This window comes from Pipistrellus kuhlii, unplaced genomic scaffold, assembly GCF_014108245.1.
Source record: "Pipistrellus kuhlii isolate mPipKuh1 unplaced genomic scaffold, mPipKuh1.p scaffold_m20_p_2, whole genome shotgun sequence".
NCBI classification, from domain to species: domain Eukaryota; kingdom Metazoa; phylum Chordata; class Mammalia; order Chiroptera; family Vespertilionidae; genus Pipistrellus; species Pipistrellus kuhlii.
Genome location: NW_023425515.1, coordinates 60,410,773 through 60,424,269, shown reverse-complemented (window position 1 = coordinate 60,424,269; position 13,497 = coordinate 60,410,773). Strand labels below are relative to the sequence as shown.

General features: G+C 37.6%; 1 protein-coding gene across 1 annotated transcript in view; it reads right to left on the bottom strand.

The window, feature by feature from the left end:
- Nucleotides 1-13,497, bottom strand: part of SLC9C1 (solute carrier family 9 member C1) — a 101,570-nt gene that overhangs the window by 80,270 nt on the left and 7,803 nt on the right. The window contains exons 4-6 of the mRNA XM_045583781.1: nucleotides 10,493-10,621; nucleotides 6,483-6,648; nucleotides 3,940-4,065 (exon numbers count right to left, since the gene is read on the bottom strand). Coding sequence (XP_045439737.1) covers nucleotides 3,940-4,065; nucleotides 6,483-6,648; nucleotides 10,493-10,621 — 421 coding nt within the window. The remainder of the gene's footprint in view (nucleotides 1-3,939; nucleotides 4,066-6,482; nucleotides 6,649-10,492; nucleotides 10,622-13,497) is intronic.

Below are 13,497 nucleotides of genomic sequence, written 5' to 3'. Positions count from 1 at the left end.
CTTTATCTGACCTTCAATTCTAAATGTAGAGTCATTTTGGTTGTAGATCCTTGCTCTTCATCACTTTGAATATTTCTTGCCACTCCTTTCTGGCTTGCATAGTTTCTGTGGAGAAATCAGCTGACAGTTGTATGGGAATTCCCTTGTAGGAAACTACCTGCTTGTCTCTTGCCGCTTTTAAAATTCTCTTTGTCTTTAGCCTCGGCATTGAACATTTGCCGAGTAGAAAGAGCTGTAGGGATAGCATGAATGTGGAAGGAGAGTTTCATGAATGGCCTTCTAAGTCTCTAAGTCAAATCAGTCCCAGGCATGGATTTAGGCACTTTGATAATTTTGAAATTCCAGCACCTTCTGTAATTAAAACAAGAGAGGCCTACTCTGGTTTAACAAGGATGCAAGGAACTGGAGTTAGAAGACCCAGTATAAAAACTGCTTTCTCCTTTAAGAAAGGAAAATAGCTTTTAATCAGTAAAATGTCACTGAGCTGACTTATTAGGCCAGGAAAAGCCCCAAAACAAATCTATTATGTCTTACAATGTTCTTAAACTTTTAACACTCAAGTTGGAAAAGGTAAGAATTCTACGTGTAATAACTTTTCTTAATTGTTTCCCTTCTTATGAAACGTGCTAATTTCAAAGATAAAGCAACTGTTCAAATGAGTTATAAAAATAATTATGTGAAAATTACTCACAATTGTGTCAATAGATAACAATGAAATATCAGTAAAACTTATTAAGTTTCTTAAAGGATTTTTTTTCTTTCAAAACTATTAAAAATTCAGAGAAAGCCCTAAAGACTAAGAAAATAACAGAGCTTTTATTATTTTTAGTTGTTACTATTATATTTTAGTAGGGTGATTGTTTATAATTTTTACTTCTCTAAAACCTAAACAAATGAAAAAATTGTGTCCCATTGGTTATTATAAAAATTATGAGGCAAGTTCTATGAAAGGCAGGACTATTATGGTCATGGCTGAACCACCAGGGCCTTAAATAAGAACTATAACTGAGAACATATCAATAAATAATTGTTGAATTAATGAATGAATGAATGATATTCCACATTAGTACCTTTCTTTTCTCTTTCTTTTTTTTTCTTTTAAGTCAATGTAATAGCAAGAAAGTTCTCTTGATTAGTCTATAGATATCACATCTGACAGATCCCTGAAATTTTGTTGTCAATATTTAATATCTTAAATGAGGTCCGGTATGTAAAACTGTACTTCTTTGAATTTTTTCAGTTTCTTCTAAGGGTGGTCCTTGAGAGTTTTTAAGAGGCTTCTGAATATAGATATTGTGTGTGTGTGTGTGTGTGTGTGTGTGTGTGTGTGTGAATCACTTGAGCCATTTTCAGGAAATCATTTTTATAATACTGCTAAGAAGTTATTGATTTTTTTTTACTGTGTTTTTATCTGCAGGAAGTTTTATGGTGAAAGTCCCTGATTACTATATTGGGTTACTTTTCTTTTTATTTGGATTTTGAAAGAGTTTGTATGTGTGTGGTACTTGGCTTTCTCACACACCATAGATAACATACATGAAGCATTTTAGAGGATGTACCTTTTTGTGCTAAAATGGAATTCTAGGTTCACCACAGAGTTCCAAGCTGCCATGGCCTGGGTAAGCTAATTTGATACAGAGGGAAACAAAAGGTGAGTGCTTCTTTTGACCAAGTAGAATAATTGTCCATCACGTGGACCTGATTCCTTGAAGAAGACGCGAGAGGATGATTGTCCCATAAATGGGTCTTCTTGGGGGGAAAATAGTCTTCAATTCTGAGTTTTAGGCATTGATTATTAATATGTAAGGCATGATGAGTCAAAATAGAAATAAACAGGGTCTCTGGCTGTCCAGCAATAAAGTACTCTCCAGGGTCAGGGAAAGCAATGGTGGCTAAAACTTTTTCTGAGTGTTTGGAAAGATAATTTGAGTTATGTTTAATTTCTGGGATCGGGGTGGGGGGGGGGGAAGCAGAAAAAAATCCCATTTCAACAAAATTGATTATTTGGCATCATATAGACCCCTTGATGTATTAGAATGAGGTCTGGAAGCACCTCTTAAACATCCCCCACCCCAAGGCATAGGGAGGTGGAATGAGATGATGCTGCAGAAGGCCTTGGAACACGGAAGACATCCCGTGAGTGGAATAACTACACATTAGCAATTTTCTCCAGAAGACTGTGATTATTGTTCTTCCAAAATCAGTGCAAATGGCAACACAGTAAAAAAGATCAATAACTTCTTAGCAGTATTATAAAAATATTGGACTTTATAGACAACCTCAAAGGGTCCTATGGACCCCCTTCCCCATATTCAGTCACTACTCTACAAACCACTGTTCTAGGAGGAAGGTATTGGGTTTTGATCAGAGAGAAGTACATAAGATACTTTTGGATGCACTGGTAACACTATATATATATTTTTATCCTGAGTGGTAATTACACGTATTTCATTTATTTTATACACACACAAATACATATTTTAAAGGAAAAAAATACTTATGGTTCAAGACACTCCCTGAATGTGTTAAATGAGCTCATGGGCACCTTCCAATTTCTCTGCTTACAGGCACTGCTTTCAGGCCTTGTAGATGACTATAGAACTCACACTTGTGCTGAGAGCTTTCTGTGTTGCTTGCAGGGACATGATCCCAATGATGGGGGAAGATAAAAAAAAAAAATATTGGGCAGCAATCTAAATCTGAATCTGTGCCAGCAACCTGCCTTCTAATGCACACTCTTGCTAGCCGATAACTAACTCCATTTGTGAAAGAATGTAGGAGGCTAGCAGCCGAACTCTGTACCTAGTTAATCACTGTCCCTAATGCACATTCTTGTTAGCCTATAGACAAGTCACTGCCCCTTCCTTAATTATCTGGTCTTGCAAGACCTATTTACCTAAATACTCCCATTTTATAGAGGCCATAAACCATGAACCATACACAACCCCCAGAGGGGGTTGTCAGCACTGGCTCCAGGCCAGGCCTTTAGATGTGGTCTCATGTCCCCCATCCCAACACACAGGGCTTTTTGCAAAGCCCACAAAAGGTCTGGAATTCTGATCCATATTCGGGGAACAAAAAAGCCAAAGGGTATAAAGGAAAAACTTCCACCATATTGGGGGACTCAGGATTTGGAGAACGGACCCCTTGAGTCACTGTACTAGTACATGTGAAACATCTGAAAATAAATGGGTTTATCCTAAATCTCCAAGTACTCCTGTGTATTTTTCGATCACCTAGAAATTCTGTAACACCAACAGAAAGGGAAGGGAAGCTGACTCTTCTCTTCACTGGTGAATGCACTCACTACCTGGCTTATCTTCTGAGTTCATCTTCAACACATCAACAGCTCTCATTCTTACTGTCAAGTATAATGGTTCAGCCTAGGCCTGTGGAGGAGTGCTGCTCTTATAAGCATCCTCATGGAAGTCCCAACACACCTCACAATAAAATTACAACTGCTATGAAATAAGAGACATGTTTTGTAAAGAGATGCAGTGCTTTTTAAAAGGTAAGACACTATACTGATACTCATTATTATGCTTGTAAATTATAATTTGTCATAAGATATTACAAAATCAATGTCAGTTTTCAGACAATAAAAGATCTTTTTCTGGAAAGTATTATGCTAAGTGAAATAAGCCAGTCAGATAAAGACAAGTATCACATGATCTCATTTATATGTGGACTCTAATGAACAAAATAAACTGATGGAGACATGAAAGCATGCAACAGACTGACAATTCTCAGAGGAAAGGGGTGAGAGACAGGAATAGATTAACCAAATAATTTATATGCATAATCCATGAACACAGAAAATAATGCAGTGAAGGCCTGGGGTTGGAGTTAAGAGAAGGGATGAGGGGGTCAATGAGGGAACAAAAGGGGGCATCTGTAATACTTTCAACAATAAAGATAAATTAAAAAATAGATCCTTACCTAAGGAATGGTTCATACTTTTCAGGTCGGTGTTAAAATCCATGATACTAGTAAACATATTATAAGACATTATAGCGGTTACCAGACTTTCTCCATTAATTAAATTAATGAGGCTCCTAGAAAGACCTATGGAAGGAAAAAATATTTTAGGTGAAGAAAATAAAATTTCAGTAAGTAGAAAAATATTCTTAGCTATGGATATACACTACATACTTTTACTACATACTTAAACTTTAGTCATGTTTGAAAACTCTCTTTAAGAAAATGTAATTACATATTAACTGTAAGTTAAGTCTAGACCATCATAATTAAGTACCAAATTAACCGTGCTTGATTATGGTTGATGCAATTGAGATAATCAACTAGAGCTCTCATTCCTTATTTCAAGGCAGATGAAATAACAAAATTCACTTTTTTAAAAAAAATTCAGTGATTTGGCCTATATAAATACTTACATCATGTATTTATGGCAACATAAAAAAATGACAAGATAAAGTAAATTCATAAACCAAGACTTTATAACACTGTACCTAGTGAAGGGTACACAAATTGTCTGATTTTCCTATACATTCCTTTTAGTGGTTTTAGAAATCAAACTCCATGAATGGAGAGCACCTTGATATTATCTATTTTGATCCTAATTTTCCTTCATTTATTATTATATTCTAAGTTTAGGGGGCCATTAATTATAATTTTTCTGTGCTATTAAATGTGTCTATTGTGACAAATCTATAACTTGGAGCAACTTTGATGATTTTCCAAATTTCCACAGGAAGGAAACATTGCATGGTAAAAGCCCTGTAGACCAACCACTCTACAGCTGTGATCACAACCTAATACAGTAAGTATGCTCTTAGAAGAGAAGAAAAGCAAGGCAGTCTGTTCTTGTGGAAGCTCAATTGCCTTGATGGCTCACTCCTTCACCTATCCTGCATTGATGCCTTTCGCTGTAAGACTTCAGCAGTTTCTCTTTCACTGAAGAGATCCAGTCTGTTTGGCCATGTAACGATACAAGCAGAAGCTTGAGCTATATTTCTTCTTCCTCTCTCTTGGGACTCCTGTCACCATGAAGGCAGCATTTCCTGGCTACACTGCTGGATGGATGTGAGAATTACTTAAAGAAAACATCGATCCTCCTAGTTGAGGACATCTTAGATCACTCAGTGTTTAGATGACCCTCCAGCAGATTTGTTAGTGAGCCTAGCTAAGGTCAGCAGAGCCCAGCTCATATCAACAGAACTGCCAGACTCGTGAAAACTTATACATAATTATTGTTTTAAGCCACTATGTTTTGGAGTTGTTACTCAGAAAAAACTGATAGTTTTGTATAAATATTTTATTTTAGAAAATAGAACCATAGTTTTGAGCCTCTGTGGCTCCCATAGGGTTGTACCGCTTCTGCTACAACATGGATGGACCTTGAGAACGTTATGTGACATGAAATAAGTCAGACAGAAAAAGTTAACTATATGATTTCACTCATATTCTCCTATATAATAAAAGCCTAATATGCTTGCTAAGTATCTGGTCATCCGGTCAGCCATTCGACTAATCAAAGTTTAATATGCTAATGAAATGATAAGGCCGCTCAACTGCTCACTATGGCATGCACTGACCACAGAGGGGCAGGTGCTCCAACTGGTGCGTTAGCCTGCTGCTGGGGTCCTGTCAATCAGGACTGAGTGAAATGGGCTAGACATGCCTGGGAGCCCTCCCCAGCTGGCCAATCTCTGCATCCCTCCCTGACCCCAGTCGTGCACTAGTAGAGTCCCTCGGCCTGGCTGGCGCCCACTCACAATCTGGGCTGAGGAATACCCCACCTCCCCCCAACTGCATGAATTTCGTGCACCACATACAAATTCTTTCTTAAAACTAATGCTCTAGTTATCATTATTAAAAAGTGCTGAGGAAAAACAGATTAGGTTTCTCTTTTTCTTGAATAAGGCTCTCATATTTTCAATGGATTACATTCATTTGGTATTTTACTTATGTGTTCTCCAAAATAGTACGCACTGAATACTGTGTGATTAATGATTTTATTGTTTTGTACTTCTCAGGCTTTTGGTTTAAATGTTGACATTGACTCAAAAAGGTTTTTTTTGTTTTCTGTGTTTTTTGTGTGTGTGTGAGTGTGTTTTTCTTGTTTGTTTGTTTGTTTTGTTTTTGTAAATGGCAGTGTTCTCAAAGGAAAAGAGGTGTTGGGCAATACAAATGTCACCAAAATATAGTATATGCAATATTGTAAAGCTCCAGAACTGTTCTGTTGGTACAAGGTAGAAGCATGTATAAAGTCAAGGATTCCAAATAATCCCCTGATCTATTCCATAATTGAATATAAGACTTTAAGCATATATAATAAGTAAGCCCATCACTTGCATTTTATTATGTTCTAAGCATTATCACCCAAATTTCTATGCTCAGTCCCAGTGCCTCAGTGACACACTTCACATCATGAAAAGCAGTGAACAATAGATCTTAAAAATAGACAACTTAAGTATAGAATATGATATTTTAAATAAAAGAAAGGAGAAAAATATACCTACCAAGGTCTCTTATAGCAGCTGCAGTCAGCATGGGATCTGAACTCAAAAGGATAGCTGAAAATAATAACCAAGGGGTGGTTCTCAAATGTAATTTATTCACAGATGTCAGATACCAAAGAATTAAAGAATAATTGATACAAAATCCAGGAATTGTAATTAAAATTATCTGCAAATAAATTTTACAAATAGAAAATTATATTGACTTTTAAAAAGCAGACCAGCAGATTTATTAAAGATGTACAATCACATACAAGTTATCAACAGAAATTTTAAATTATCTTATTTAATAATTATGTGTTTGAAACTCTGGAAATAAAAGGAATATATTGCAATGAGATTCTTAGGACCTAAGAAATACCATATTATAATTAAAAAAATAAACTTATTTTTTTATAAGGATATTAAATATAGCTATGTATGTGTGAGGTATATACATACATACCTTAAATACATGCATATTCATACATGCATACACATTTGACTATGCATAAAAACTGAGACATAGTCTATAACATAAAAAAGAACATAAATTTTAAAAAGGTGTCAAAAAAGAAAAAGAGAAAGAAAATATAACAGAAAAAATGTAGGAAAATTGCAGAGGACTATAGAAAATATGAAAATCAAAATTCTGTTATTTTAGGACTGAAAAATCTACCTACCTTCTGCCTTCCCAACATCACCTTCTACTTTTCCATATTCTACCTGAGATGTCTACTTATCAACTTTATTCCCAAATGGAGTTGGGAAAATGTGATTGTCCTGAAATTATGTATAAGAATTCAGAACTGCACACCCATGTTCAGTGAAATATTATTTACAATACCCAAGACATGGAAGCAACTTTAAATGTTTATCAATGGATGAATGTGAATGGGTAAAGAAAATGTGATATATATGTATATAATGAAATATTATTTAGCCTTAACAAAAAGAAGAAAATCTTTCCATTTGTGACAATATGGATAGACATTTAGGACGTTATGCTAAGTAAAATAAGTCAGACAAGGAAACACAAATACCATGTGAACTCACTTATATGTGCACCCCAAAAGAAAAAAGCATCAACTCATGAATACAGAGAACAGATGGATAGTTGTCAGAGGCTAAGGGAAGGGGGGTTGGTGAAAAGGGTGAAGTGCTCAAAAGGTACAATTAGAAAATAAATAAATCATGGGGATGCAATATACAGTATGGTGGCTATAGTTAATACTGCCACATTGCATATCTGTATATTAATTAGACTTATTTTGATGGTCACTTCAAAATATATACAAATATCAAATCATTATGTTACATACCTAAAACTAATATAATGTTACATATATGTCAATTATCTCACTTAAAAATAATAAAATAAAAGAGCAATTATAATCTACACTAAAAGAAAAGATGAAAATTGACCTTAACTTTGTGACATCCACCAGCAAATCAGGATTGAGCATGCAAATTAACCTAACAAAGATGGCAGGTTAATTTGCATACACAGGCTCTGAGAGGCCAGGGTCAGGGTGGGATGCTTGTGTCATCACCATTTCAGGCATTTTGCACTGCCCTAGCAACTCCATGGGCAGCATGGGAAGGCAGAAAAGCAGCTCTGGCTGGAGTGAAGGCTATGTTGGCAGCCGGGTGAAGGAAGGCCCATTCTTGCAGGCATCAGGCCTCTAGTGATTTCATAATAATGATGTGAAATGCTCTTGCTGCCTTCTGATTACTTAGTGCTCTCTAATTGTAAGAGACACTCATACAAAATGAATTAGGGAGTGAACACTGGATTCTAGCACAGGAGACCTGGTGCAGGTGCTAGTGCTGAGTGATTAAGCCAGTTGATCATACATCATTAAATCAATTTTAGAAATGGCAGAACCATGATAGAGTATTTATGTGGCACTACTCAGAGGGGTCTTCTATGGATAAAGCTTGATGGATAGTGAGAAAAAATAAAGGCCCCATAGAACAGTTACTTCTAGGATGGGTAAGTTCTTATTTCTAAGGTTTTAGTGGCCAGGATTATTATATTACTAACTCCTGTTCAGAGGAATACATTAAAATAGGCTCTGAGACAAGCAGATTGAGGTCCAAATCATTGTCCTTCCATTACATAGCTGATGTTGATACCTCAATAAATCACATGGCATGATGCTTACTAAAGTGGCAGCAGCAATTCTGCTTCCTGGAGCCACACCAATGCGTGGTTATCTCCTACTCTGACTTTCAGTGAGTCGTGTGGTTCATTTTGGCTAAAAGGAGTTAAGAGCACATATGTTGCAAGGAGAAACTTGAAATGCACTAGCAAATACCAGCTTTCTCTCTCCTACTGATGGATGTCTGAGACTCTGCACCCACCATGAAGAATCTATAATAATAATAAAAGCATAATATGCTAATTAGACCTGCCAGCCAAACGACCTTCCAGGAACATTCCAGACAGTGGCTGAAGCAGAGGCAGTTAGAGACGATCAGGCAGGCAGGCAAAGTGGTTAGGGGTGAAAAAGTAAGAAGGTGAGTTGTCAGGGGTGATCAGATAGGCAGGTGAGTGGTTAAGGAAAATCAGGCAGACAGAGGGGTTAGAGGTGATCAGGCAGGCAGGCAAGTGGTTAGGGGCATTAAGGCAAGCAGGCAGGTAAGCAGTTATGGGTGATCAGGCAGGCAGAGTGGTTAGGAGTGATCAGGCAGACAGGCAGGTGAGTGGTTAGGAGCCAGCAGTCCTGGATTGTGAGAGAGATATCTGACTGCCAGTTTAGGCCCAATCGAACATCCCCCAAGGGGTCCTGGATTGGGAAAGAGTTCAGGCTGGACTGAGGGGACTGCCCCCCTGTGCACGAATTTTGTGCCAGGCCTCTAGTCCTGTAACAACCTCCTAGATGATGAAATATATGTGTGGCAGTGACACCTATTGCCTAAAGCCAACACTACTAGTACCTAGCCATCAGACACATGAGCCATCTAGCTCATCTTCCTTCCTCAGCTGACCTCCAGAGTTGAACAGACTCAGAAGACAGATAGGCAGAAATCACCAGACCAAACTACTTTTATATTTCTACTAGAGGCCAGTTCATGAATTCCTGCACTGGTTGGGGGCATGGCTTACAGGGATTGGCCTGTTGTGGGAGCACCTCTAGTCTGGTCAGCCAAGTGGTTGTGGACCCCACCTTCTGACCTAGTCAGCCAAGCAGTGCTCCCACAGTGGGAGCACACTGACCACCAGGGGGAAGCTCCTGCATTAAGGATCTGTTCCCTTGTGGTCAGTGCATGTCATAGTGACTGGTTGACCGGTTGTTCTGGTCATTCCAGTGTTCAGTTGCTGGGCTTTTATATATACAGAGTCTTTTTTATTTCATTTTTTGAGTCATTTTTATGGCCTCCATTTTTCTAGACTCTTTCAAGTATACATTGTTTTAATAGTTTTGCTTCTAATATAGTTTAGGTAATGGCTTTATATTTATAAAATTGTTTGTTTGTTTGTTTTTTAATTTGAAAAAAATGCACCCCTGCTTAAGATCTGGAGTATTTTGCCTCATGGTCTTTTCTAGGTGAGGTCAAAATCTCACATAATTAGAAAAAAATCACAACAGTTTGTAAATTAGAGTAATAGTTGTTTCTGTAAATATTCTTTGTCTTTTTCTTCGCCATGTGGGTGTGGGGAGTTTTAGAAAGAGAGTATTTAAAACATTACCTTTATTAATAAATTTATTTTTCTAGACCTAATAGATTTCACAGTAACTCTCTTATAGCATGTCAGAGATAAAATCATAACTACTGTTACTTCTATCACTCAGATTTTCAACATTATTTTTTCCCATATTTTTTTTCCTGAGTATTCAGTTAGGTAGACATTTGTCAAGATATAGCATATTTACTAAAATATAAAGTTTATTTTACTTCTTTCACACCTTGTACTTTCCCTCTTTCTTCTTTATTTCTTAATTTTGAGCAAAATTTTTAAAAATTTAAACATAGATAAAATGTGGTGGTTCACTAGTGAATGATATTGGAAAAGAATATTTTTTTACCTGCCAAAATAACTTCTGGAACATGTAAACATCCATGTCAAATGCAACATTAAAGATAATTACTGGTGTAAATAAATAAAAAAATAATTGTGAATCCATCCATTGTATGGCATCAATATATCTTAGAACCTAATAATATAAAAAAATATGTCATTTACTCATTTATCCATCCTTCTATAAGCATAGACTACACATTAAATACTCTTATCTCCAACAAAAGAGGAAAACATATATCATAATGTAATAAGTGCTGCTGTCTTAACTGTCAGATTTTTATACTTTTCCATCAGATTATTACCAATTATAGTGGAAAGTTAGTGCATATATCAATGTCCATTTTATCTTTTTAACTAGGAAGTATTATACATTGCATGACCTCTAGAAATATCTAGGAGATTTTCAGGCATATAAGAGGAAAAAAGATATTTCAGACAGATGGATTATCATGCATAAAACCCACAAGGGAGTAAGCAATTATATCAAATTCTAGAAACTACAAATAACTAGCCGTGGCTTATATAGAAGTTGTGTGTGGAAGAATAGCAGTGTGTGGGAAGTTAATGCAGCTTTATATAATTTATGTTGTTTATCACAAAAATATATATGAATTTTATTCTGGGCATCCATTCAACATCCATTCCGTAAGGAAATACTGAGCACCTATTGAGGTGGGTGAGATCTATGCATGTGGGAGCTGATTCTCATGGTTTCTTGTGCTTCTCAGGTCTTATGAGTGGAGGCATTGGTTGATTTTCTCCCAGACTATCTTTTCCAGAATATTTGAGTGAATGAAAAGTTTGGAAGATAGACCAAGGTTTCTCTCCAGAGCAAGGGCCAGATTTACTATATTGTTCAGTGTACTAAAGATAATAACTCTTTAGGAGAGGAAAGCTAACTGTGCATCATAAACTATTAAATTCTCTAAGCTCAGGTTTCTCCTCCAGTAATCCAACCCATTGTGTGTGCAGGTTTCGTCTGGCCCTCTCAGTTCTCCCTCTGGGAGCTGGGACTCACGGAACAGGCACAGGAAAACACTGACATTCTGGCTTCTGCAATTGCCCTGAGTGATAGAATTCTTTTTAGCTGGTCCAGGAGTCGTATGGCTTTTAACAGGATCATGAAACCTTGGCAGTCTAACTTACTGTATTGCAAGAAGAGTAAAAAATTATTGCCAAATAGTAAAGTTTACAGAAGTACTTAAAAATTGATTTTTATCAGTAGTGGGGGTGGAGAATGGACCCCAGAGAGCCCCATGCAGCCCTGCTGGCTTAGTTACCATCACACCAGGAGGAGAGCAGCAGCTGCCCAGCTATGCAGCTGGCCCAGGTCACCATCACAGCAACCAAGAGCAGAGGAGTGGAAACCCAGTAGCTGCCCACCACCCCAACTCCTTCAGCACTGCTGACACCACAGGGCAGTGGGGCAAGGAGCCCTGACCTGGAGAGCCTGACATCAGTGGTGCCTGTAGTTGGGGACAAGAAGGTCTTTGCAGGGAAGATTTGGAAAAAATAAAATGGTTCAATGTAAAAAATGGATATGGTTCTGGCAACATAAATGACATCAAGGAAGATGTATTTGTACATCAGACTGCCATAAAGAAGAATAACCCTCTTACCTAGTACCTTTGCAGTACAGGAGATGGAGAGACTGTGGAGTTTGATATTGTTGAAGGAGAAAAGAGTATGAGGCGGCAAATGTTACAGGCCCTGGTGGAAGAGTTCCAGTGCAAGGCCATAAATATGCAGCAGACTGGAACCATTACAGACGCTGCCCACGTGGCAAGGGTCCTCCACACAATTACCAGCAGACTTACCGGAAAAGTGAGAGTGGGGAAAAGAATTAGTGATGAGCCAAGCCGGCGAGGCTCAGTGGTTAAGTATCAACCTATGAACCAGGAGGTCACGATTCAATTCCTGGTCAGGCATATGCCTGGATTTCGGGCTCTATCCCCAGTGTGGGGCATTCAGAAGGCAGCTGATCAATGATTCTCTCTCATAATTGATGTTTTCTCTCTCTCTCTTTACTTCTTTGAAATCAATAAAAAAATTTTTTAAAAAAAGAATGAGTGATGAGAGAGTGATCCTGAAAGCCAGGCCCAACAGTGCCCACCCTCCCACTGGCCAGGGTTCCCACCTTAATCCATGAGGAGACCCTATGGGTGTCGACTATGGTATTCCAACCTTCCTGTGCAGGGAGAAGTGATTGAGAGTGCTGACAAGCAGGGTGCAGGAGAACAAGGCAGACCAATGAGACAGAATATGTACTAGGGCTATAGACCACGATTCCACAGGGACCCTCCTCACCAAAGACAGCCTAGAGAGGACGGCAATGAAGGAGATAAAGAAAATCAAGGAAATGAGACCCAAGGTCAGCAGCCACCTGAAAGCCTCAATGTCTGCACTGACACAACTTCAATTACTGATGCAGTGGTCCAGAAAACCTTAAACCACAAGATGATTAAGAGACAAAAGCAGCTGATCCACCACCCGAGAATTCGACGCCCCTGGAAGCTGAGCAGGGCCAGGCTGAGTAAATGCAGACTTACCACCTCTCCCAGACTATCTTTTCCAGAATATTTGAGTGAAATAGTATAAGGTTTAGTCATCCAACAAGAAGAAATGAATATGAAATCCCAGCAGTAAGAAATGAACAAAAGATTGGAGCTGAAAATCTTAAGTGCTTGCTTTTTGCCATTGAACAGATAATTAGAACTATCTATGCAGTATGGGGTTTTTATAATTTTTTCCTAAAGATGTCTCTTTTTGGTGATGACAATGTGTTTTCTGTTGTTGTTGTTGTTTTTAAGTCTGCTTTTTCTCTTTAAAGGTTTTTAAATTGTTTCATGTTTGGTCAGGTTGAGTTTTAAGAACCTCATTTTTAATTTGTAATAAAGGTTTACAACTTGATTTTTTTTTTAAAAAGTCAACAAACTTCCATGAAGGTCATAAGTAATTGCACTTAAAATTGCTTTTGTATCAAAATCATATGGTTATAAAACCTATTCA